Source organism: Pavona decussata, unplaced genomic scaffold (assembly GCF_977016875.1).
Source record: "Pavona decussata unplaced genomic scaffold, jaPavDecu1.1 SCAFFOLD_322, whole genome shotgun sequence".
Lineage (NCBI taxonomy): Eukaryota > Metazoa > Cnidaria > Anthozoa > Scleractinia > Agariciidae > Pavona > Pavona decussata.
The window spans coordinates 231,246-258,843 of record NW_028145712.1 but is presented as its reverse complement, the minus strand read 5'-3'; the positions used below and the strand labels follow the sequence as shown (position 1 = coordinate 258,843).

The 27,598-nt window shown below is 40.3% G+C and overlaps 2 protein-coding genes across 5 annotated transcripts; one reads left to right on the top strand and one right to left on the bottom strand.

Annotated features, from left to right (window-relative positions):
• The first annotated feature begins 795 nt into the window (after positions 1–795).
• On the top strand, positions 796–27,016 carry LOC146453795 (centrosomal protein of 85 kDa-like). 4 transcript variants are annotated; one of them, XM_085096175.1, is made up of 18 exons: positions 799–899; positions 3,352–3,460; positions 4,108–4,293; positions 5,059–5,412; positions 5,658–5,901; positions 6,587–6,808; positions 8,539–8,629; positions 8,777–8,853; positions 17,069–17,144; positions 17,267–17,362; positions 17,940–17,998; positions 18,636–18,750; positions 20,503–20,595; positions 22,727–22,804; positions 23,048–23,110; positions 23,556–23,612; positions 24,800–24,899; positions 25,176–27,016. In XM_085096175.1, the coding sequence occupies exons 3-18, from the start codon at positions 4,113–4,115 to the stop codon at positions 25,346–25,348; spliced, it is 2,079 nt and encodes a 692-aa protein (XP_084952301.1). In that variant the 5' UTR covers positions 799–899; positions 3,352–3,460; positions 4,108–4,112; the 3' UTR covers positions 25,349–27,016. The 4 variants fall into 4 exon arrangements, with proteins under 4 accessions (XP_084952300.1, XP_084952301.1, XP_084952302.1 ...); XM_085096174.1 differs by lacking the exon at positions 3,352–3,460 and having other exon boundaries at positions 796–899; XM_085096176.1 differs by lacking the exons at positions 799–899; positions 3,352–3,460 and adding an exon at positions 970–1,184.
• On the bottom strand, positions 8,959–15,930 carry LOC146453796 (uncharacterized). The gene has a single exon (XM_085096149.1). The coding sequence runs from the start codon at positions 15,450–15,452 to the stop codon at positions 9,546–9,548; it is 5,907 nt and encodes a 1,968-aa protein (XP_084952275.1). The 5' UTR covers positions 15,453–15,930; the 3' UTR covers positions 8,959–9,545.
• Positions 27,017–27,598: the final 582 nt, after the last annotated feature.

Sequence of the window (27,598 nt, the reverse complement as noted above, 5' to 3'; positions counted from 1 at the left end):
AATAAGTCAGCTGCTAAGTCAAGGTCAAGGAAGCTTCCTGCAGCTGTGACCGGCATGACAATCAGTTATCACGTGAATTCATGTCCCGGATAGTTTATTCAATTTGATGATGTCATACGGTGTTTGTTGCAAAAAGTTACTAACCTGTGACACACACCTCCCACGATGAGCTGAAATCGGTCTGCTCATACAATCAGCTACTAAATGACTTCTTAGAGAAACAAAGCCCATGAGAAAAGAACAAACGAACCATAAACGCTTAACAGTTTTATCAGCAATTGAAGATAGTGAACGGTACTTTCCGGAATAGGCTCCAGTCTCAGCCTTTGTCGCTTTCAAATGTTTTGAATAAACTTTTGTTTAAACAGGTCTTCACAAGTCAGACAAAAAACGTAGCGACGCCCAAATATTTACACTTTACAAAGCCTGTGTAATATAACTATAAAAAACTTTTATATCTTTAATCAGGAATGCAATTATGAACAATTAATATGTAGGAAACAATGAACTGTTTACGCTTTCAGTTCACAAGCTTGAGTGGTTTTCAATGCCATTTTAGATAACATTCTTTTGACGTTTATTGGAGAAAGATTCCCTGGAGACCCTTTGTAAAAAAGAGAAACCGGGGACGTAGCAGTAACGGCTTTACGAAGAAAAGCGTTCGGCAAAACAAATTTAATACAAATTCGAAGCAGTTCGTCTGTTTCTTGTCCACAGGAAGTCCAAAAATATAGCCCCCCACCCTCCCCACCCAGAGTTTTATTCTTCTCATATCCGTCCGTGCGTGACGTCACGCACCGCTGTTCAAGCAAAACTGTAAAATGGCTTTTCACTTGACATAAATTTTTAATGGCAAAAGACGGAAGGAATATTTCTCTCATGTTAAAATCACTACGTTGGTGAGTATCGTGATTGATTTTTAGTTCATTCTGGGTTTGAGGAGTGTATTGATTTCAAGAAGTTTGTTTACAATTTCATTCAAGTGGTCTTGTATCGCATTCGTTGCTATTTGTGGTCCGTCATCGCGTCAACGGCATATTGTTTGCTCGCTTTGTTTGTAGCGGTTTATTTGAAAGTTTCACGGCATTAAATTCTTCTTCAATGGGGATTCAAGGCTACTTCTTTCTTAAACTGTATCGATTCGGGGAAGGATCGAAGTCAAATTTGGAGCCCTTTTTTAGTTAGTAAGCGTTGTAAATGGCGCGGGAATATCAAGTTCCGCTTGTCTTGAAGCTCGGCATTTGTCGGAAATTTTTTTTAAAAAATGAGATTGCTAGTGGCTATTGGCTTCAAAAGCAGAAAGTGAGCTCTATAAACGTTTTTAAATAATGCCAAACTCTGCGACGAAGTTGACACCGTACCGGCCGATGTTTGTTGTATAAAGCTTATTTGTGGGTTACCATGCCGAATTGAAGTCTCGACTTAATTACGGGTATATATGCTCGAACTTGTTCTTTAAAAATCTGTGTGATTTTCTCATCGAGGCAAAACGTGGCCTTTTCCTTTCGTTCACGTTTTTTCGATTTAGGCCTTTCCATCTACTAGTAGACAATTTAAATAGGAGCCTACATCAAGCTTTTATCTTATCTTTCTTTTTCCGCTGTCAATAAACCTCATTCATACGTTTACTTCCTGTGGTTACGTCTTTGTTTAAGATCGGGGTAAAATCTTCTGGGAACTATTGATGATACTTGTTGAATAGTGCTATAGATGGTGTCTGGCGAGCCATTTTCGGTAATAAACTGCACACTGCAATTTATCGATCAAAGACAATTTTTTCGATCAAAGACAATTTTTTTTATTGTATGTACATGTACACCCCCCCCCCCCCCCCCGTCACACACACACACACCACCTCCAAAAAGCAAAGATTTATAAACATAGATTTTATTATTAAAGAAGTAAAGCTTTATTTGCCATTTCTTTGTCCAGGATAAATAGTACTAACTAAAGTATTTTCAGTTTTCGTTGTTTTTCTAAAGATAATTTTGTCAAATGTGGATTTCCTGAAATGTGCACCTTGTCAAGCAGTTCTCAGCTGCCAGCACGATTTCAAATAAACGACTTGAATACATCAAATTTCAACTCTGTCAAGACTCAGTGATCGATTCACAGTCGTCTCAAAATGTTTTCAACATAGGCCTTATCATGGTTTTTGACGCCATTTTGATGAGTAGGCAAACACGTCTTGAAATAACAGTGTTTGTACATAAATCCTATGGCAAATAATTTTTATAAAACATCACTTCTGAAAAGTTCATGAATTGGAAACTTTTGGCACTAGGAAGAGGATTTAAAAAAAACCCTGGAGGGATGTAGCTGTGCCAGAAAGCGTCCAGTTATGTTTTGAACTTTCCATACATTTCCCTCTATTTTTTCCCGCGAACTATTTTTAGTAGCAGTTCACAGCTGGTTCGCTATACAGACAAAATGTATGGAAATGTCAAAACACAACTAGATGCTTTCTAGCACAGCTACATTCCTCAGCTATTTTCTGTAAAATCCTTTGCATCGTGCCTAAAGTTTCCAATTCATGAATTTTTTGGAAGTGATGTTTTATGAAAATTATTTGACATTGGATTTCCATACAAAAACTGTTACTTCAAGACGTGTTTACCTACTCGTCAAAATGGCGTCAAACCGTGATAAGGCCTATATTAGGCTTCATGACCAGAGCAGTAGACAAAAAGGATCAAGTCCATATAGGGGTGTTTTGAGAAAATTAATATGAACTAAGTGGCAATTAATCAATCATCTACAATTTACAGTATCTTTTGTGAGAGCCAAATACAAATACATTATCTAATTTTGAATGTTTTGACTAATTAACATCTCATTTGAAGAAACAGAAAAAGTTCATTCATTTTTTCAGCTATTTTTTACCAGTTAAGCCTAGCCACCATGAGCTACCCTGTTAGAGAGAATAATAATAATAGTAATGATGATAATAATAATTCAGCAAGAGGCTAGAGGTAGTCTTTACTTACAAATGCTGTTGGATTTGAAGCTACAGTCCTCCCAAGGTATCAAAGAAAGAAAGAATCATTTAGATATAAGTTATGTGTCAACAGTTGTCATGTGCATCTGTCTAATGAAGATGCTATTTTTGGTTAAGGGTCAGGGGTAGCTGTGCAAATTTGTGACAAAAAAATGAATTTGAACACCCGTCATTTCAATCTAGACTTAAGGCCTCGTACATGTAAATAGTCCTGACCAGATATTTGTATGTTGTGTCAGCTGTGCTATTCCCTTTTGTGTTTCTATTTCAAACTGCCCAGTTGCATGTCAAAGTAGACAGCATTCCATCATGTAATGTTAGTCTCCCTGATAATGGCTTTGTTATTTGAACAGAGTGATCGACTGAGCAGGTCATCCAGTCATTCAGTCAGTCAGTGACAGTGGGTCAGTGAGTGAGTGAGTCAGCCAGCCAGCTGGTTAGAGCCATTTACTAGACAAGCAGGTAGGCAGTCAGTCACCAGTTCAGCAAGCCAGTCAGTCAGACTGTCAGCCAGTCAGACTGTCAGCCAGTCAGCGAATCCTGTCAGAAATTACTCATTAGGGAGCTTAAGCAACGACAACGGCAACAGCAACAAAATCGTCACCTGAAAATATAACTTTATTTCATTTGTGCTACTTTGCGATTATTTCAACTCACTCAACTTTTACAAAAATGGCAAACTATCCAGGAACGAAATTAGTAGGAGTGGCATACAAGTAAAGAACGAAAATGAAAAATTCACCGTTGTTCATTCAGTCACGTTCTCCACAAACCTTTGATGTGGTCATTTCACGTTGTTGTTTTGCAGAGGACAGCAAAGAAATGTACCAAAATGTAAAACGCCATGCAGAGCTATTGTTTTTGCTCATTAAACCTTTTGTTTTGCGGTGTTGTCATTGCCGTTGCCGTTGTCGTTGCTTAAGCTCCCTAATGAATCAGATTGTGAATCATTGGTCTTGCTTCAGTTATGCGTCTTTTTGTTATTTCATTTTATAGAACAACTGTACAGTTGTTCTCGAAAAAAGGTTCTAGTCAGCAACATTCCAAGGAGTAGTTCTAAGCTGGCACATAACTGACTGACTGTCTATAAACTTTTTTTTCTTGACCAGAGCTAATGTCTTCATCACGTTACAGCCCTACAGATAGCGGCTTTTGGTCTTCACCAAGACTAAAAAAACCTGCGAATGCTAATGGAGTGAATCTTGACCTCAATCACAATATTGGAGACTCAATGAAAACTGCACATAGCATCAAATCTCTGAGTGAACCATCTTCCCCACAATTCTGGCATAAAGGTAGGATGCTGCAACACCTTACGTAAATAAGTAAATAAAAAACAAATTAATTATACAAATGTGTAGTTTTATTAGTCAGACTACTTGTTGCATAAACAATGCTGAGTATTCTACATAATCTTATTATGTAAATTTATTTTTTTAACTACGAGCTTACAAACAGTCAATGAGGCACAGCTAAACTGACTATCGCTTGCAGGCAAGTACAACTTGAAACCTTGATATCAGGAAGTACCAAGGGACTCGGAAATTATGTTTGTTGAAATGGTGGTCTAGTGATTTGCCATTCTGTTACATACATAATTTGTACCATTAAACTAGGCTGAAAAAATAGTTTTAATTTTACCAGTGAGCGTCTTTATTTAACAGAGATTCATTCTGTTGGGATTCCACTGTATTAGCTGCAATATTGAGAGGCAGTACTTATTTATTAAAAGTTATATTTACAAAACCAAAAATATCAAAGTAATTCCTGCTGTATATGACAGGTGTGATTTAATCATTTTGCAAGAAAATCTGAAAATTTATGGTTCAAAATGGAATGGATCAAACTACTGTAGATTTCTTGAAAGTCCAAAAACGGGTTGGGGGGTTGGGTTGCAGAATTACTACACATAGGGGCAGTTGCATTAATGTTAAATTGATTACATGTACTTGACTGAATGCAGCACAATCATTTAAACCACTGGTTTTTTGGTATCTTTTTGCAATAGACAGCTGACCCAGGCTATAAAATAATGCACTTCTGTTTTTATTTTAAACAAGTGACCACCACAGAAAATAGTGAAGTTCAGGCAGTTTCAGAGAAAAATCATGCGGTGCAGAGTGGTTCACGCAACAGCAGACAAAAACACTATTTACTTACAAGACAAGCAAGTGAAGGAACCGAACTAGCAGAACTCCTGGCAGAACATCAAGAACGACAAATACGGAGCATGCAGGGTCTTAAAGTTGGGATGCACAGAAAATGGGGATCTAGCTCAAGAATCAATGAACTTCATGTACAAACAAATAACAATGGACTTAGACATGCAGAGCAAGTACCACTAAACAATGGAGCAATGATGACTGTTCACCCTGGAATGTCAAGCCAAGGCAATCAGTATGCCATGCATTCTGGTAAGGTTTGCTATGAAAGGACAGAGCATTAAATGTCAAAGTATTAAAATAATTTTTTTTAAGGGGATTTTAAAGCCAAAATTCTAGAAGCAAAGTATGAAGGTAAACTGGAATTTCCTGGGGGGAGGGGGAATGCAAAACATTGAGTATGGATATTTTCTGGAACTACACATTAAACCAAACTCCCCCAGTTGAGAATATGGATTGAATTAAGTACGGCAATTAAACAAAAGTGATCGTTCCAGGTATTCCTTCTTCTTCAACGATGCCAACAACTTCAAGTGGATTTTCTGGAGCCCTCAATCATGTCAAAGAGGGCACAAGTGTGCTTCGAACCAGTCCCCTTGGTGTCCTAGGAGAGGTGTACTCAAGCTCATCTGGCCAGACGTCCAGATCAATCAGCCCATCAAGTGATGAGAGCGACAAATGGAGTTCATATTTGAGAGCAAAAGATGAGCTTATTGGGCAGAAAGATCAGATCATTGACAGGTTAGAAAGCTCAATTTTTACATTAAAGGTTTTAAATTAGTAATAAATAGATTGTTGTCTTGACACACTTGAGTTGCACTTTTCTGCAAGTTTAATAAGTGTTCTACATATATATACATCATTCTTATCAGATGTTTTGGTCTGTATCATCGTATATTTTTATGTGTTGCACTGTAGTTTGGCCACCCCTCAGGGCAAGTGAAAATATAATGAGCGAGTGAAAATATCCAGCAATACTTCACACCAAAACATCTAATAAGAGATTTATTTTCAAACTTAAGCTTTTCTGGTAACTATCAAAGACGATTAATTATAGAAAAACACTGAAACAAGATGAGCTTCCACCCATTTGAGAAAACTGTTTTTCTACTGTACAAATACATGTACCCACCAAATAGGATTTTTACAGTACAAATAGCACATGACACATTTGTACTCGTTTTGCACATCATTTGAACCAGTACTAAATGTGGTTGTATAATAGCCGTCAGATGCCTTTAATTTATTAGAATGTCCTTGCCTGTGGTTAGCAATTTGATCATAGTGGATGTTTTTCTCCACAGAGACAATTTTAATTGATAATTTTGTTAGTGTAAATGAATTAACCAATAACCACAGAAGATCTTTTCTTTCAAATATCTGCATTCTAAATTAAAATTGGTATAAAATATTTTTCTTCTCACAGACAAAAGCAAAGCATATTTCAGCTTCAGCAACAGTTGCTCCATCAGACAAATGCAGTGCAGAAATTTATGCCTTCACACTACCCAGTCAACCGAACACAGAGCATGGGGGAAAACACTTCACTGTCATTAAAGCTACAAGAATGCCAGTATGAGAATGCTCAGCTGAGAGCACACCTTGCAGAGAAAGACTCATCAATTGACAAACTACAGAAGAAACTTGGGTGAGTGAGAGTTAAATGAGAGTTTATATGGTGTTAGTATAGAAGTCATAGATACATGTGCATTGGTTATTTGAAGGAAGACAAAGCTAACTGGTTTGCACATACAGTACAGCAGACACATTAATTTTGAAGAACTGAATAATTGTTTTTTTTTTTATTCCAATGCTTCATCCTGGCCATTAATAATCAATTTAATACTTACTAATCACACCCCCAGAATTGGCCAATGGAAGGATGCTAATCAATCTTTATCAAGCAGGGCCCAGTTGCTCAAAGCATGGTTAGCGCTAACCCGGGTTAAATGCCATGACAACCTATAGGTTTTAATACCTCTTAACCAATGGTTAGCGCTAACCATGCTTCGAGCAACTCAGCCCAGTCTACAGAGCATGCAAGTGCAAATGCAAGTTTCAGAAAAAGCCCCTTACAATTTCCTTTAGAAAGTGCCTTCCAGAAAGTTCTTGTTGAGTTCTTCCTTACTCTGCAAAATGGCTCATAAAAGGGTCACGATTTCCACTGATAAATTTGGTTGTTCAGTACAATTGCCAATTATTTTTTTACTGTTAGCTTAAAGATTTTTTGAATTTTTATGGTCAGCTTGGGAGAAGCTAAAAGTAATCTTTGACCAGGAGCTAATCTGACAATTTTGTACCATCAACTTTATAAAAACAGGAGTCTAGCCTGCTTCAGGTCATAGGTTACTGGCACCAAAGTGCGGAAAGATCATGCTGAATTATCAACTATTAATATTATTTTTAAAATTTAAGTCAAAATGTTCAGTTTCAGAAAAAAATCCATACCCAGCCCAAGGAAGGTCATCGGAAATTCCTAGGGGGAGGGGTCTGAAAAGTCAAAATTTTAGAAGCAAAGTATGAAGCTAAACTGGAATTGCCTGGGGGGAGGGGGTGGAAAACAAAAAAACCTTCCATGGGGGGAGTAGACAAGGTTGATATTAAACATATGAACATTTGGAGCGTTTGACAGTTCAGTGCATGTGCACAAATCCAAATCCAAATACTTTTTTTGCCCTTGTCTGCTATGACGCAAGCCCATTAAGTTCAATTCATTGTGTATGAACCATTTGGAAGTAAGTAGATAACTCAGGTGTTAAATTTGCTTGTGAAAATTTCAAGGTTGATGATTTTTCAGGTGACTGCATTATTTTGTATGCAAATACCCATAAAATCATCACCCGCGGAATAGATCCTTTGGGTCAACACTAAATTCAAAATATTAACAGTGTCGGTGTAATGTAAAAATTATGACATTTGCTGTGAATATTTTTGTTCATCCTTCATTTTGCTTGAACTAATTATAGCATGTGATTACTGTGTGAGTGTGATTTTTAAAGCCATAAAATTGATAAGAAAGAGAAAAAAAAGTATTTAGATTCATGCACATGCACTGAAATGTGAACCCTCCCATTTAAGCTTTGCTTACCTGCATACACTTGTTGCTTGTTCACTCAAGCTTTTACAGGAACTCACAAAATGCACTTACCACTCACAAACGTAACTCCCTATCGTTAACATGTTATCCGCAGCAGTGCTACAGATGAAACCTTGCTAAGTTTCCCCTTGGTTACACATAAATGGTCGACTTCCCGGGTCGACTTTTACTGTGAGACTGCTACACAGTTTGTAGACACATCACATAGGCTTATAATCAGTGTGTTTCTGCGATGTCTTTTGTAGTAGAGCTGCTGACCACATGGTATTGTTTCTTCACAGCGAGACGGAATATCTGCTGGAAAATATGGAAGCAAGCGTGAAAGATTCTGCGGCCTCGAGTAGACAGGAGCTAGAAAAATTACAACAGAAGGTAAAGTGCACTCTAAATATACAGGGAAACAATCAACAGTAAGTTAGAATTTGATAGGTATACTTTCAACCTGAACATGTTGTGCTAGTTTTACTGACAACTCGCGCGTGATTAAGTGACTAAAACGAGTTTTATTTCTGTCATTAGTGTGCAGACCAGGAAAAGGTTCAGGCAGAACTGAACAGTAAGCTGGAACAACAAGAAGAAGAGAAGCTCAAGTTGAAGTGAGTTGCAGCTTGAATTTTGATCAAATAATACACACAAGTACTGTATGGTGTATGGTGTATGATCGTGTAGCGCCAATACTCATTATTAATGGACACTCCAAGTACAGTTTCGAATGCACACTTTAATACTTTACGCGATTCACTATAACAAATGTAACGAAAGAAAAATACAGAGTTAATAAACGCGAACAGAAAAAGTGAACGTACAACAATCAAACAAGAAATCAAACCAAAAATTCACAAGCGAAAATATAACTACTTACAAGATCTGTACGGCAACTCCGGATAAACAACAACTGCTTACAAGGGCGGAATACAAAACTTTTATACTAATTTGAAACGAAAAGAATAGGACTAACGAAGCAACAAACTAAACAATAAACGATTGCGTAACGCGACGCCGAGAAACTAACTTGCTAGAAAAAAATGCACATAAACTAAATTCCGAAGGCTAAACTAAAACGTGATAACAAATATTTAAATTGATAACAAAACAATAGGAAAAAACAAAAATTTTAATCTCGTGGCTACACACCGGCCCCAATGAACTACTTAAGTCTAAGAGTTCGTTATAGCGTCACCAACATGACACGAGCGTTTAAGTCGTTTTTTGACTAGAATTGTAAGTGTTTTTAAACCCTTTTATTTCTGAAGAAACAAGTTCTTTGCTCAAAGTTCAGCTACTTGAATTAACGCACTTTATCTCCTTCGAGGAAGCATAGTTTTGTCACCGGTCTAATGAGAATTGTCGAACTCGTTTCAACCTTGGCAGATCTGACATATCCATCCTTTCCATGGTAAACATCGGTTACTTTGGCTAGCGGCCATTTTCCACGGTGGACGTTTTCATCCGCGATCAACACTAGATCGCCGATCGCTAAACAACGACGAGGCTCTGACCACTTTGCTCTCTCTTGAAGGGTTGGCAAATACTCCTTAAGCCAGCGCTTCCAAAAAATATCGGACATGTACTGCACTTGGCGCCAACGGCGCTTGCTGTAAACATCTTCCTTGCTGAAAATGCCGACGGGTAAATTTGGATTGGCTCTCAGCAACAACAGATGGTTTGGTGTAAGTGGCTCGAGGTCTTTCGGGTCGCTGCTAACTGGGGTCAAGGGTCGGCTGTTCAAGATCCCTTGAACTTCGGTCATCATGGTTCTCAGCATTTCGTCGGAGATAAGTTGTTGCCCCAGCAACGCCCTCAGAATCTTACGAATAGATCGAATAATCCGTTCCCAGGCACCTCCCATATGCGACGCTGAAGGTGGATTAAATTTCCAAATGACTTTCCTCTGGCGTAGAAATTCGTGGATTGACTGCTGATTCCAATCCTCTAACGATTCACGGATCTCTTTCTCTCCAGCGCGAAAATTTGTCCCGTTGTCGCTGCATATGGTGGTTGGATTTCCTCTGAGATTGATAAATCTTCGCAATGCGTTAATGAAGCCATCGGTGTCGAGCGAATGAACAACTTCGATATGGGCAGCTCTAGTGACTAGACAGGAAAACAGGCACCCATAACGCTTCACATTTGAGCGAGCTTGACGCACATAAAGGGGGCCAAAATAGTCCACACCTACATGCGAGAATGGCGGATCTCCTGACATCAATCTTTCCTTTGGCAGGTCCGCCATCAGTTGTTCTCCACGCACGGCTCCAAGTTTCTTGCAAAGGAAACAGCTGCTAATGACTCGACGTACAGCTGAACGTCCCTTTATTATCCAATATAATTGACGTAAACTTGACAAAACGTACTCTTGACCGAGGTGACCGGTTTTCTGGTGATGCTGAGAGATGATCAAATCGGTAACATGGTGACGATAAGGGAGAACAATTGGATGTTTTGCTTCAAACTTGATTAACGCATTTTCAAGTCTTCCTCCAACTCTAAGGATTCCTTTTTCGTCCAAAAACGGATGGAGCTTTTTCATGTGAGCCGGTATCTTTGACTTCTTTAACTCGCAAGTTGCTTGACGGGAATGCTGGCCATGGGATGAACCAATTCTTTCCAAGGCCTCGACGACTTCTAGAAATGATAATCTTTGTACATGTTTGATAACAGCATTTTCAGCCTCTTGCATTTCGTCCACCGTCAGGGAGGGTGTGCTTTCTAAACTTCCTTGAGCTGTACCATTACTCGTACTTTGGCGGTATCGCGCGATCAACCATGTTCTGAATCTTAATAGCCAGGCAACAGCTCTCTTCAATCTTTCCCACGACGAGTACTGCTCCGTTAAGCTTGAGAGAACGTCTTCACTTCGGTGATGAATTAAGGATTGACTGTGGGACTGGGTGTCACGTTTGATCTCCGGATCGTCTTCTGATAGCTCCGGTTGGTGGACTGTAGGATCGCGAGGCCAAAACTCCTCCTCCTTTCTCAAAAACGGGGGACCGTTCAGCCATTTGCTGTTTGCACTCATTTCTTCCACCGTAAGACCTCTGCTAACTTCATCTGCTGGATTGAGCTCAGAACCTACGTGTCTCCACTGGGTGGGTGTCGATTTCTCGTGAATAACGGACAGTCGATTCGCAACAAATGTATGAAACCTCCTTGACTGATTTCTGATGTACTGTAACACACAGGTGGAGTCAGACCAAAATGTCGATTGCGTGATCGGGATGTCCAGTTCCTCTCTCATAGACTGGTCTAACTGAACGGCTAACACAGCAGCTGACAGTTCCAATCTTGGCACAGTCATAGGTCTAAGGTGAGCCAGACGAGATTTTCCCGCGAGAAACGCGCAATGGATCCTATCCTCGACATCCACCAATCTGAGATACGAGACTGCCCCATATGCAATCTGTGACGCGTCTGCAAAGTTGTGTAGCTCGGCGAGCTTCAAGTCTCCAAAGCAGGGTAGCTTGACGCATCTGTTTACTGTTATATCAGAGAGACTGGGCAACTGGCTCTTCCACTTCTCCCACCTTTCGCTATCAACATCGCTGATTGAATCGTCCCATCCAAGCTTCTGTTTACAGAGATCTTGCAACAGTTTCTTGGCCGGTAGGATGATTGGTGCGACAAACCCAAGTGGATCATAAACGGAACTCGTCAAGGAAAGTATACCCCGGCGGGTATTTGGTCTGTCTTTAAGGGCCACCTTGAACATAAACTTGTCAGTCTTCATATCCCAGTGAAGTCCCAATGTTCGTTGTATCGGTGGTTTCTCTTTGTCTAGGTCAAGGTCTAGCACTGATGGAGCTCTTTCAACTTGAGGAATAGAGTTCAAGACCTCTGGTCTGTTACATAACCACTTGGTGAGTCGAAATCCGCCTTTGGAGAGGATATTTCGGAGCTGATCCGCAACTTCAACAGCATTTTCAGACGATTTAACTGATTTGAGACAGTCGTCAACATAAAAGTTTCTCTTGACAGTCTTCACTACTTCATCCGTGAATTCACCTTTGTTGTCATCTGCTGTCCTTCTTAATGCAAAGTTGGAACAACTAGGCGACGATGTTGCACCAAATAAATGGACCTCCATACGATGATCTACTGGTTCTTCGCTTAGATCGCCATCCGGCCACCAGAGGAATCTGAACGCGTCTTGGTCGGCTGGTGGTACTCTGACCTGGTGAAACATACACTCTACGTCAGCAGATAACGCGACTTGTTCCTCACGAAATCTAGTCAACACGCCAACGATGGAATTGGTTAGATCCGGTCCAGTAAGAAGCTGATCGTTAAGGGATGTTCCTCTGTGTTTTGCGGCACAGTCGAAGACTACTCTAGTCTTTCCAGGCTTGTTAAACACCGGGTGGTGAGGCAGATACCATAGCGGCTTATCTTCTGCATGAAGCTCATTTTGTGGTACTCTTCTTGCGTGATTCTTAACAAGGTATTGTTCCATGGTGGCCTTGTAGTTTCCAAACAGTTCGCCATCTTGTAGGAACCTCTTCTTGAGTGCTTTCAGTCTTCGTTCTGCCATGGGTCTGTTATATGGCAAGAATGGTGGGTACTGTTTCCAGGGAAGTGCCACTTGGTAACGACCATCTTCGAGTTTTACAGATTGTTCCATGACCGCCAGCGCCCTTTTATCCTCCACAGACATGCACGGCTTAGAGTCAGGAGTCACTCCAAAGTTTTCTGTTGCCCAGAACCTTTCAACTTGTTGCATGAGACAATCATCCTCTCTTGCGACCTCCACTGAACGTACAAAGTTAACGTTAGCATGGCATTCTTGGCTTTCGATCTTTTCCATTGGGCCCATCAGTGTCCAACCAAGGGGTGTGCGTATGGCATAGGGCTCTCCTCTCTCACCACGCCTTTCTTCTAATACCCAGAAGGCCTCTGGAGCGTTGGTGCCAATGATTAATCGGACTTCTTTCTCGCTTATACTTGGCAGATTGATGTCTTCCAGATGAGGCCACCTCTTTGCATCTTGTTCTGACGGGATACTTCGACTCGAAGCGTTCAACCTATCAACAGTCCACAGTCTTTTGACCTCTACTTTATCAGTACCGTCAAGTGGCTCCACGGTTAGGCTGATTTCATGACCCACTCTCGGGCTATCTTCTTTCTCTTGTGTCGTCAGGAAGAATGTTTTCTGGTGGCCATGTACTCCGAGCTCCATTGCCAGATTCTTGTCACATAAGGATATATCTGAACCACTGTCTATAAGGGCGTACGTTTCCACTGTCTTGCTTGCATCATGCTTTCGCACTTTCACAGGGACTACCCTCAGGCACACCTTTCCTTTCCCTGCTGAGGTACTGTTTGGTTGTCCACTTCGTAACGGTGTACTACTATCTACTTGGGTTCCTTGGTCAGCTACTCTAGCTCTGCTTTCCATCGGGTGCTGTGGAAACGGAGGGTGAAGCAGGGTATGGTGTCTTCTCTTGCATCCTTGAACTTCACATGTACTCCTGGCTAGGCATCCCACTGCGATGTGACCATACTTAAAGCAATTATGGCATAACTGAGCCTTTCTCATCACTTGAAGACGTTCTTCGAAGTTCTTGTCGACGAAATTCTTGCATTTCACCAAGGAATGAGCTCCGTTGCATGCTGGACATATCGCATATCTGGTGGCTGGAAATTCTTTGGTGTAATGCGCACTCTGCCTTCCTCTGGGGTCAGTTTCTTGAGTGTTCAGTGTGGTAACACGTTCATTTGGTGATGCAGTTCCCTTCGCCTTTGACGTTCGCCTCTGGTCATCTGGTTTGCCACGCGCAACATCTACCACACAACCGAACACTGGATTGTTCGCAGCTCTCGCTTTCACCTTGACAAATTCTGCGATGTGGCTGATGTTTGTTCTCTGACCAGTTTGCTGGATTTGATCCGCGACTTCAATAAACTTTGTTCGGAGATGAAACGGCAGTCTTTGAACGATTCTTCTTAGGTTATCTGCGCTGTTTATTTCATCCAGATATCCGATAGATTCCAGTGTATGTTCGCAATCCTTTAGCTGGTCTGCAAATGCCAACAGTCCCACACGGTCCGATGGCTTTAAGGGTGGCCCGTCCGTTAACTTAGTTACGTATTTTGAAGCAATTGTGAAGGGATGTCCAAATCGCTCTTCAAGTAGCTTTCTTGCCATTTGGTATCCCAGGGAAGAATCCATGACTAAACAACATTTGATCGTGTCCTTTGCTACGCCCGATGTGTACTGAAGGAGATACATGAGCTTCTCGCTTTCGCAAGATGCGTTGGCTGTAATGCTGTTTTCAAATGATTTGATAAAGTTCCAGTACTCGAGAGGATCACCATCGAAGATTGTCAGCTCCTTCTTCGGCAACGAAAAACCCTGCTTTATGGTTAACGCCATCTTATCCATAACCACTTCAGGCCAGGCGGAAGCTGCGTTGGACCCGACTGGTAAACCGTTAAATTCCCGCGCGTTCGGGTTCAGGCGTGATTGGGTGTCTTGAGAACCAAATTTCTGTTCGGTCCGAAGTTCAGAATCGTCCTGCTTTGATGGGTTTGCGACTTCACCATTAAACGGATTCGGTTCTTCAAAAGCGTTCGAAAGGTTAGAGTAAATTGGCTCCTCGTCTTGCAATAACTTTACTTGAAGATCAGTCCGTTGAACTTCATACTGAGCTTCCAAGACCTCCAACTTTAATTTCGTCTCTTCTTCTCGGCGTAATAATTCTTGTTTTTGTTTCAACTGATTTAACTTTAAATGCGCTAGTGCTTGCTTGGATCTTAGCTGTCTGATGGATAACTGTGAATTGCCGCCACTCGCGATGTTCAAGGAATCTTCAGAAGGCAAATCGTCGGTTTCGTGTGTCTGAGCGGGTGCTGTTGCGCTTTGTATCCATCGCTCGATTCTCGATTCAAAATTCATTTTTCGGTGACAATGTTCCTTAAAATAACGGGCTTCGCTTTCCCACACTTCTAGGTCAACCGCCAAGGTAGCGATGTAGTCGTAGTGGGCCCTTTCGAAGCGAGCGAAAGCTTCATTAATTTCCAGTAATTTCTCTGAGACTTCATCAACATTTTTAGCGTCATTCAGAAGAACTTCAGTGGCTCGGCACAATGCTGTGACTCTCGACAAATACCCTGACCTCGAATTCTTCAGTCGTAAACTATCGATGGCTTCTTCTGAATGGGCTCGGCGTCTTCTTTGACTTTCGGATCCGGACAACATGGCATTCACCAGATCTTTGAATGAATGTAATGGACACTCCAAGTACAGTTTCGAATGCACACTTTAATACTTTACGCGATTCACTATAACAAATGTAACGAAAGAAAAATACAGAGTTAATAAACGCGAACAGAAAAAGTGAACGTACAACAATCAAACAAGAAATCAAACCAAAAATTCACAAGCGAAAATATAACTACTTACAAGATCTGTACGGCAACTCCGGATAAACAACAACTGCTTACAAGGGCGGAATACAAAACTTTTATACTAATTTGAAACGAAAAGAATAGGACTAACGAAGCAACAAACTAAACAATAAACGATTGCGTAACGCGACGCCGAGAAACTAACTTGCTAGAAAAAAATGCACATAAACTAAATTCCGAAGGCTAAACTAAAACGTGATAACAAATATTTAAATTGATAACAAAACAATAGGAAAAAACAAAAATTTTAATCTCGTGGCTACAACTGACAACGGGCATCTTTGAACCTTGGCGCCAAAAATTGCGCTTGTTTGATTGATCCGATGTTTGCTGGTCGTGTCTCAAAAAAGGGTGAGTTTTGGGAAGGATATTTGTCCCGAAGCAAATGCAGCTCGCCTCGGACAAATTGTTTTCTCTATCGTCGAATTTAGACGGTTTCAAAAAACTTCAGTTGCGTGACATTTCGACGTTTATTGAAATATGCCGTCTTGTGTTTTAGTAAGGGTTGTAGCGTGAAAATCGCGCGCGTTCGCCAAACTCGATAGTCTAGTTTGGCCACATAATGACTAGCCCTACAGGAAAGTGCTGTTAGCTTTCACTTGAATGGTCGTACTTAAGAGTGTCATCCAGAGAGCTTAAATCCAGAACACTCTAACATTCTAGCAACAGCAAACTTCGCCTATTTAATCTAGCGACTTGAAATTTAGAAACAATATTGGCAACCTCGTTCCTAGGGAGAGACCCTGGGAACGAGGTTGCCACTATTGGATGATCTTCGTATCTACCGGTATCGAGGGCCACCTGGGTTAGCTGAACATTAATTTATTTGCCTACCAACACACTTGGAAACTTGGGACAATTGTTGCACATAATGCAGCCTCTTATTCACAACTAGTCAAAGGTTTGCTTGTAACTGTCGTGAAAATCAGATTCTATATCCCTTAAAATTCGTACAATCCCTCTCACGAAAATCCTGTAATAAAGTGTCAACTACAGCAAGAACCATATAATTAGTAAGTCGGTATATGTACATGGCAAACGGCTTAAAGAACCAAGATGTCCGTTATTGAAGAAGATAGCGTTACGTAAAAAAGTCCTGTAAACGCATCTGTCGCTGTGGAACACAGAGCTTCAACGAGCAAATTAGATCATTTCATCTTATATATACTGTATATGTATTCATTATGATTTACAAAGTTTATTGCGCCTAAATCCCGTTCAACAGGAGTTTTATTTAGAGTACTATATTAACAATAGTTATTTCGGGATTTTGATAGCTGGCCTCTTAATAGGGGTTCGACTGTATTTTGAGAGAGAAAAGGTTATGAGTGCGGGGTTTTGGGTAGGGAGGGGGTTGAGGGAGGGAGTTGGGTTTCTTGAGTAACTTGTTGTTTCTGTTTTCAAAAGGCGTGAGAAGCAGAGCTTGGAACGGTACCTGAAGGACGTACCAACTGTCGAGGAACATCAGAAGCTAACCAAAACTATATCCTTTTAGCATGTTATGATATGAGCTGTTAATTTTGCTTACATGTGACCCATAATGGAAGTATTTTCGATATTTTTAATTCATTTTTTTTTTTGCTGCTTTCCTTGACATTTCTTCACCTGAAAGGAGTTCGGGAGGAGTGTGAAAAGCTGAAAGAAACGATTTCGTTAAAAGACAAGAAATTAGCTCGTATGAATAAAGCCTTTGGAAACAAGGTAAAGAAACTCCTTGAAATTATGCCCTCCAGATCGCATAATTTGTGCTGAGTACTGGTAAAATCAAAGAATCTCGTAGCTCTTACTGGGAAGCAGTAATTGTGTAAAAGTAATATTTTGAGATATGGAACTTTTGACAAGTTGCTTTGATTGCAAGATATATTTTAGTGTAGCGTTTTCAGGCGTGAAGTGCAGAATGATTTCAAAGCATAAGCTTTTTTGCAAAAGCTTCATGTGTATTCAGACTATTTAAAGATCAAACCACTTTGCCATAGGAACATAGCCTTTATTGGCGGAATTCATGCTTTTGACGCGCTTGAGCAGAATTGGTGCACTAAAATATTTTCTATTTGCTGTAATTGTGCGACGCCAAAACTTAGAATAAACCCTGGGGATGGACGTGAAGGCGGAAACGAGTATTTTTCCCCCACGCTATCGCTCCCCTCTCCACCCTGCTAGTAGCACCTTTCTTGAATAGACTCTTCTACCCTATCCCCACCCCCCTTCCCGGCTCGGATCTTTTAAAGTGACTACTTCTCTTTTCACAGTTTCTTTTTGACTCATTTTCGTTCCACAGGATGACGAGGCAAAGAAGCTAACAGTTGAAAATACTGCTTTGAAAGAAAATGTACAAAGGTACACCCTAATTAGAGCTGTTATCGTTGTCAAAACATTTACGGCCTCTACCATAACGCAGCTCTTTGACGACGTGAATATTGCTGTCAAGATTTACGTCTCAGATGTGTTGAATGTGCATTGCAATGAATAGTCTAGTCATTCAAAGTACAATTACGTTTTTGTAGGACTAGATTCAACTTCAACTTAGAAACTGCAAAGTAGAGATTAATTATTGTTTTTTTTTTCTCTTTTCATTCTAGTTTTGAATTAAAATTAACTCCAACTGAAATAAATGGCAGCGCTAACAACAAGCGCAGTTAAAAGAGAATCTCATCGCAATGATGAAATTCGAAAAAATTTCCTCAGATAACAGATATGGTGGTAGACTGCAAGCATTCTCTCTTTTGCTCGAAATCCGGGGGTAAGAACGCAAAAAACTGAAGGGGTACGATATTCGAGGGGCAAGCGGTGAAGCTGCGATTCGCGCGCCAAAGGAACGCCCGCGCTACTCGCGGCTTCCTCGCTCGCGCGCGCAACTGGCCGCTCGCCCCTTGAATATCACAATAGCAAAAGGGAGCCTGGTCGGAGTCTGGTAGACATATCCTTGACAAGCTCTACAGTGCGGTGAGTGCCAATCAGTGTTTTCTGTTTACAGACTTCAGGTTTCCCTCGATAAAATCAGCAATGAGGGCCCGGTATCACTCATAAACTTTGAAGACCTCAAGATGGAGAATGAACGGTTGCAGGGTGAACTTGACAGGACGAAGAAGGTAAATTTCTTACACTTTGAAGAAGGCGGGAGGGGGTTGGGGTGGGTGTGGTGTGTGGGTAGGCCGACAGTCTATCTTGGTGTTCTTTTGTGTGTGTGAGTCCGAGTGTCATCGTCCTCTTATCCCATTTCCTTACTACCTTATTCTCCTTTATTTTCGCGGGACTTAAATTTCGCGAAAATTTTCTCGGCACATTTCGCGAGTCTTTAATTTCGCAATCGCGGAGAAAAATTGTGTTTGTAGGGAATTTAATTTCGCGAAATTGACGATTAAGTGACTATTTTTTCTTTTTCACAAAAATTGTACGTTAATCAACAAGCGAAACAAAACCAATATGCTGTCCCTTAGCGGCAGCTGTATTCCTCTAAAAGTCAGTCTTACAGTAATAAAAAAAGTTTCTTGTTCTTCCGAGTCATTATCGAGTATCGAGAGTATCGTTACTGATGAAAACTATCGTCGATCCCCATTGATTCAGGGAGGTCTGGAAATTCCTGTTAAGGTGATATGTGAAATGAACGATGCACCAAGGAACAGGGCAATAATGGAAAGATACAAGACACTCGTGACTAGACACTACATAGAGCCGGGACAGGATGGTCAATTTGACGACTTTACAAAGGATGTATCGGAGGAACTGTGCGAAGATGATTACTCAGATGCCGAAGAAGAACTTGAGGCGAATCTTGACAATGATTAACATCTAAAGTTTATAGATGATAGCTCCTTGTACTAACACCTTGTGTCAAAAATTGTTTAGGACCCTTGAAAACACAAATACATGATTTTTCTATGTCCATTAAAATTCGCAAGATCAAAGTTTGGGGTCGTTATTTTTCGCGGCTCTTTAAGTTCGCGAATTTTCTAAAATCGCGAAAATCGCGAATTTAAGAACCCGCGAAAATTAAGGAGAATAAGGTAGGTCTAACGCTCAGTGAGAAATTAATGGGTTCAGTTTAACAATACACATACACTGGAGAGTTCATTCTCTGATCCATCTTTTGTGTCCCTAGTGCTAGCGGCGCAACATTCATTTGTACCCTTCACATTTACATTTCCGCAATTACCACCATAATCACCCACGACTTGCTCCCGTCTTGCCTCGTAACTCAGTCGGTAGAGCAACGGACGATCAAATCCGAAGGTCTTCCGTTCAATTTCCGCCGAGGCCGGATACTTTTTTCTTTAATTTTCTATTCTTTACTTGGGCTAACGCTCAGTTAGACAGTTAGACTAAAAGCCCTTTCGAATATTATTTTCCGTCTTCATTCTTTATGTTATGTTGGTTTTGGTTCCCTCGTTGGCGTTGGCGTTGACGTTTATAGCTCGCTGTCGCGACTTTTTCGCTTAATTAACAAAGTCGACTTGTGGCAAGTGTAACGCTCAGTGAAAAATCATACACCGCAGAGTTAGCTAGAGTTGATCCATCATTTGTGTCCACTGATCGAGCCGAGCTTTCCTTGAATTCTACTGAATAAAGCAACCAAGAGCATTCTTGGGTGGGATGGTAGTTTATCACAAGGTTGGCTTTTCCATACCGTACGTTCGGCAAACATCTCATTGTTTTTATCGCATCGTTTTGTTTATTCAGCAATTATCGGTCTTGGTAGGTCTTGATGCACTGCATTTTGTAGCTACTTTGGTCTGTCTTGTCTAGGCGTCTGCATCTTGGGAACCTTGTGATATTTTGGGTTTGGGTCTCTTGGAAGTTAAACTGTTGCTGAAAGTATCCTGTCGGCTTTTATTTTGTCGTAGGTGTTGGAGAACAAGCACAAAAAGATGAAAGCTCTTCACTATCAAACACAGAAAGAACAAAACAGTTTGGAGGAAAGACTTGCGCAAGAAGAGGTACCCTAGCCCTCAACGCTAATAGTACGCTCAATAGCCAATTTTGGAGTTGCTGTTAACCTCATTATGAAAACGAGGCTAAATGCAAAGCTTTTCATATGAAAATTAGGTTTATTTGCATATGAACCACCTGTGGGTTAGGGGGAGGAGACGGCTGACATTTCAGACTAAAATGATTTCTGTCCAAAGGATTTGTCTTTGGTAGTCAGTGAAAATCGGTTTGTGGTTAGGGACCGTTCATTTTTTATGAGCATGGGGGGGCTGGTGGGATTTGGTTAATTGCCACTACGAAACTGTATGACCCCCCCCCTTGCATGCAATTTTTTTCCACATGGCCCCCCCCCCCAAGCAGAAACTTTTTTTCTGATGACCCCCCCCCCTTCCCGCCCAACCAGAAACAAATCAAACTCCTAACTTTAACAAAACGCTTATGTACTGTTTATATCAAAGATAAACGTGATTGTTACTGTGATTTATTTACAGTACTATTAACAAGTTACCTTTCTCTGCTTGGGTAAAGATTTCTCTTGTTTAAAAAAACGTTTTATAGATAGCAACACGTTTACGGCAATGACAAACCCTAAATTTCCATTTAGATTCTCAAAGAAACTATAAAAATTAATCAAGCAAATGGTTAACGTGAAATTACTCCCCTTCGAGTAGAGACAATTAATACACGTACAGATCTGACTAACAAAATACGGATCGAAGCATACCAATCAACGATTACGAGTCATATTAAACAGAAAAAAACAGCGGACGCACAGATATCAGGCGCGTAGGTTAGGGTTAGATAGGGGTGTTCGTTGAGCCCTAAATCTTGCTGAGCGCCGGAGGCGCTGTTACGAGGGGGGTCCGGGGGCATGCTCCCCCGGAAATTTTTGAAAATCTAGGTTCCCAGAAACCTCATTTCCTGCATTTTGAGACCCATTTTAGGCAAATCACAAATTTGTTTTACGGCAGCTTTTTGAGCTAAATACATCATTTCTACAGCATAACTGGTCATAACTGTTTCAACTTAAACAAGAAAGTTCAATGTACATTCCGCGCCCTGTCGAGTTCTGATAGCTATTCGATCTACTGATAGTCATACACCAAGCTGGTAAACTGCATCATTCTCGGGTGTAGGCCTTCGAACAAATTGACTATCTCGTCAAGATTGACAGGCATATCATATTTGATATGCATTAGAACCAGGGCGGACATTCTACTCTCTCGCATGGTACACCTCATGTAGTTGTTCAACCTCCGCATTAAGTGCTTTTTCTTCCGCCATTACTGATCTGTAAAGGGGGTTCGTTCGAACCCCTCGAACCGCCCCCCCCCCTCCTATGCGCCTGGATATTAAAGTACTGCTATTAAAAATGACAGTTATAAGCTTTTCTGAAGATGGCCTACGGCTCAGATTTACCGTCAACTGAAGTCACCAACAACAGGTCTATTATTAAAAACTAATCTGGATGTTCACACTAGGCATACTACTGAGTCTACTGATACTCCTGGGTTCAAATAATTTACTTATCAACAGTCGTTATAAAAGTGAGTACTATTAAACAGAACATTAAACAATCTATTGATATAGTTCTGAGTACGACCACTTTGTAGAAAACTACTCCCCCACGGATGATTCAATAGTGAGACTGTTACGTTTTTATATTAATTTAAACTTGTACAAACATAGGTGTCTACTTCAGTTTATATTCATTATTGCTTTTCCAACAGATATGCTTCATTTCCTCAGTTGTTGTTAATATAAAATGCAGATTTCGACCTCAGTATGTAAAACGAATTAAAAGTGGTTAGGAAAATCGCATGAAATAAAATTGAAATAATATTCAATTTCTTCATCTGTTTCTGTGTTGAGCCACTTTCAATTTCCCCTACTAGCCAATTATTGCTGGTGACCCCCCCCTCCTCTTTCACTCAATTTTTTTTTGGTAGCCCCCCCCCCTTTAGTGCCATTTTTTTTCTCGTGCCCCCCCCCCCTAAATCCCACCAGCCCCCCCCCCCCCATGCTCATAAAAAATGAACGGTCCCTTAGTAGGTAGTCAGTGAAAAGTCAGGGAGTTTTTTTCCTGCTGAATGACTGCCCCGTTAAAGTTGTTGTTTATCGTCTGCGTGCGTTTCACAGGACATGGTTACTGCCTTGAGGGAAGAACTTACTGTCAAGGAGAACGCTATAGGGGAAATGAAGAAAGCTGTAAAGGAGGTGAGTACACTTTGTTGAACTGGAATGCTGAGACAGTAGATGGTGTAGCGGTCCTTTCAAACGAACAGAAGTGAACAAAGAGAAAGACAGTCAGAATAGAGAAACAGACAGAACAGACACTGACATAACCCTCACGAAATCGGTTAACTTAGAAAAACTTTGAAGTCAAACGCATCATTTGCGGGACATCACATGCTTATAAGTCTAACTGAAAAGATTTTTAATTATTTTTAACAATTTCAGATTGCTGCCCACAACCAAGATTTACTGGAAGAGAACTTAAATCTTCAATGCAGTTGCGAGCAGGTAATGAGCATGCATGAAAATATGGACAGCTATCCAACTATCAGAATGGAAAACTGTTTCCTGGGTTCACTGTACGAGTTCTAGGTAGTTTCATGTTACGGCTATTAGCCTGTTAGTGCTTAGTTTACGACGTAACATTGGCATTTTACGGAAAGCTCATGTCATACTGTACTCTAGTGCTGGGTACAAGATGTCGCGGCATTTGGTCAAAATATAAATGTTCTTAACTGATTCTCAGTGCTTAGTGTTCTTCTTCGAATTCATATGTTCTTGAATTTTAGTTAATCTCAGCCTCAACATTCTTATAAAATGAAAGGTTCTTATTAAACAAAAGATAGAGTGTAGTAGAAATGACTTTTTGCAGACGCTGATCTTACCCTGTTTGTTAAATGTGTGAGATATGTTTACTTTTTTTATAATTCTGTATTTGTTTTCCATGCAACAGCTTAAAAAGCTCAGCTCAAAAGAGAAATTGGAAGTACAGCGAAAACTGTGGAAAGAGGTAAGAATATGATTCCCAGACCGAGTTCTTCAATATCTTTCTTGTTTGAGAGAAGTCAAGTAATAAATTATTAATTACAAACTCTAATGTCTAGTGCTGGCAGATTAAAAATTTGATTGAACAAAGACGTTTACTTTGTTCCTCCCACCCTTTGAACAACCTGGACTTCCGCTAGAGTTTATGATCTTGGAACGGTTGTAAACGCTCCTGATGTAAGCGCAGTGACGGGCTAGACAGGGCCAGGGAAAGGCGATCCACAGACTCCCGTGCTCTGGAGTTTTGTAAATGAGTGAAGGATGCTTTGGCTTGACTGTTGCTCAATTTGCAATTACGTCATCGTGTGACTAACAGAACATTGCCCATTGACATTCTCGACGTTTCAAAATAAACTGTTCTATTTTTTGCCCCAGGTTAAGAGTTTTTTAGTTTTTTGCTTGCTATTGTTTTTGGTAACTTGTCAGTTTAGTGTGCGTTCGCCTAACAATCTAAATTTTGTGAACTCGTTTGGGCAAATACAGGTTGGAGTGTATGATCGTGGAGCAACTGTTTGTTGGCGGCAAATAGAACAGGTCTCGAATCTCGCCAACTTTCTCAAACACTTTCTGGGGTTGCCAGAGTCGCACTTCACATATTAACGTTCGCTAAGTATGTTCTGTTTACCTCCAATGACAGAGAGAAACGATACAGAAAGAACTGCGGTCAAAATTGGATGTAAGCGATCACTTGACCTTTGTTTGCCTTGGCACCAGAGGTTTTTCTTTTATTTTTGTCGTGCGGAGCGACTGTACCGAAAGTGTGATGTAGGGCGGACATTTTTGTAACTTGGATTGAGCTTGTGAAAGAACGATTTTGCTAAGCATCTATTAGAGTTTTCTATCTTCAATGTGCTAACATAAGATTGCCTTGTCGAGGGCGGCCGAAGGCAGCCGAGGGCGGCCAATCACAACAAACAAAAACCACAATGAACCAATCAGAACACGAAGCAAATGCACGTGATAGGCGACAAGCGCGCGAAACGCGCACGGGTGAAAAACAAAATCAAAGGTTTTCGGTCTACTATATATTGACTGAGAAAACCATGCAAGCGTTTTTAAACTAGTCGTATCGTGTAAACCAAAGTAAACTCAATTGCTTCCAACACTCGGCTGAAAACACTCTGCCAGTCATAACTAACTCATTTCTTTCAGCTGTCAGACTGCACGTCTGAGCTCAAAGCAGTGGTTCAAGTTTGTCGAGAAAGAAAGGAAGGCAAAGACCCAGACATGTCTGTTCTGCTAGGTCTCCGATGTGAGTTCAGTAATATTTTAATTTTTAAAGTTATGTTTTGAGTTTCTTTACAGCGCAACTGGCTACGGCTTAGTAACAGCCGCACGTTACAGTTGTGTGCTTATTGGAAAAGATACTGGCGGTGACTTTGTTTTGAAAAAAACAAAACAAAACAAAAACAAAAACAAAAACAACAAGGAAAGCTAGGGGCTTTCATAAAGTGAGGCGAGGCTTCGTGAAATCAGAGAACTTGTGTTGTCGATAAATATCCTTACTTTTCCTGTGATTGTTTTCCAGCTACATCAACAGACGAAGAAGAAAATGAAAGTAACGAAATTTCAGACAACGTTGTTGCGATACAATCCAAGATAAACGGTGTACAGCAGCTCCGGCTGGACGTGGAAAATCTAAGAAAATTTATCTCTGATCAATACGCGGAGGACATTGGAAATAACTGCAGAATGCAGTGAATGCAACGACGTATGGTACAGCTGTTGGGTGAGCCCACGATTTATACCAGAGACGTTGCTTGGCAACATGGCGCAGTCGTTTTAGCATAATACTGATCAAAGATTGAGTATTTCATTGGGTCAGCGTTCCTAACTTTGATCAACAGCTAATTTCCGCTGAACATTTAAAGAAAGAGATGTGTTTTGTCTGGCATGTGCGTCTTAGAGAAATGGCCTGGATAAAATTGTGTCGTGGCTAGAAACCGAATGCAGATAAATCTTAACCGACAATATCCTCACTTGGTGGTAACTTAATCAGTTCAATTTACCTCAGATTTATTAAATATTGCTTACTAATTCAAATAGAAGGTATATTTGTTTTCATCTCTTCCTGTCAACCGAATAAATCTTGCACTGTGATCAGACTGTTGCCCATTCACACCAACAAAACATGTTTAATTAAACCAGGTTTAACAAAATGAAAATTGGCCAGAAAGCTGAACCATTGGCTTTGACATAGGATTCAAGTAAACAATTAACTTATGCTTTCATATTGTCTGTAGTCGACAAAAAATCAGAAAGCACGAAACAATTTTAAACTGTGTTTAACTACATGTAAGCAGCCGTTAAACGTGTTTAAGCCAAGGTGTGAATGGAGCATTAGTTTTGTTTCTGTACGATGTTACCCGCGGACTCAAACGTTACAACCACCTTGTACACCGTAATAACAGCACCTGCACAGCTCAATTGCTTTTATGTGAAAGAACATCCTTTGGGGCATCACAGCCCAATTGCTTTTATGTGAATGAACATATTTTAGGGTTTGTCCGTAGACTTGAAACTAAGAACCGCATTACACAGTATACGAAAGAGTTCCAAAGGAAACGAAAGAGTACTGAAGCATACGAAAGAGTTCCGAAGAAAAGCACTACTCACCAACTTTTGTTTAAATGTTTTGCAACTCAAAAAGTTATCGTCACAGTACGTGACTAACGGTCTCACTCTTGGATTCGACGAGATTAGATATTAGAAAGACTTCAGGGTCGTGTTCACGGTAAACGGCAAACGTCATATTCGCACTTATGTTTCCTCAAAAGAAATATTGAATATACGAGAATGGAGCAAAATAATTCTGACCTTTTCGTTTGCCTGACCTTTTCGTTTGTTGTAAACGTGATCCAAAATCTCTCTGTTATCAAACCCTTTCACTCGCGTGATCTGAATGTTAATTCTCCTGACTGAAAGCCATACATTTCTTTTTAAAGTTAGTTCAGAGAATTTAGTGCTACTGATGTCAAACAATGTCACCTAGTTGATGATATTCTTTATTCTCCTCACCTGTCTGGTTGACAATGTATTGATAATGAGAGGAGAAATTACATATTGATCACTCCTGAGAGTGAAAGGATTAAATGAGTGCGAGGGGGAAAATGTCTGTCTTGGATTCCTTCGTGTTTATCTAAGAAAAGAATGTAAATATTAGTTATAAATAAAATCGCAGAAAAAAAGTGATATTTTTCTCACCTTATGTTTTGTTTATATTTGTAATGAATAATTTATTGTAATCTAGATATAATTACAATGTAACAATTATTACGTTTTGTTGGTGTTTTTCAAATGATAGTGTGAGTATAGGTCGCATTTCTGTAAAAGGAGACTAAAATTTATTAAATGCCGACAGAAACATGACAGTTTGAGTTATCTATTCGAAATCTTCTAATTTCGAAGCGAAGACTGACCAACTGGCCCGATAACTATTTTTCCAGCTCCAATTTTTATCAATCGGTGGCAATTCTTGGTGCAATCTGTCCAATGTGTTTCGTAAAACAGTTTGCGGCATGACAAGTTATCATACTAAGATCAGTTATCAAGAAACGGGACCCTGGTATACAGCTATTTTAATTAAAAGAGGCTACCTCCTCATCCACTTGATATCCTAACATTTCTTTCATCCAAATGCCTCACCATCGTATATCTTCACTGGACGGACAAGGCATAGCTGATTTTGATGAACTTATTCATAAAATCCACAGAATCTTGAGGTCGTGTCTTACAGCTTTATACTTTGATTTGACAAAGATAATTGAAATAGCTATATTTCAGGCGATTCATGAAAAGATTTCCGCACAGCCCAATACATTAATTGTACATGCACCACTCTCATACTAACCCTCTTCCAAAAACTACGATCATGAATAGAGTTTGACTGTCGCAAAATGTATACATAATTATGATGGGGCTGTGCAGAAATCTTGCTGATTGTTTTCAATA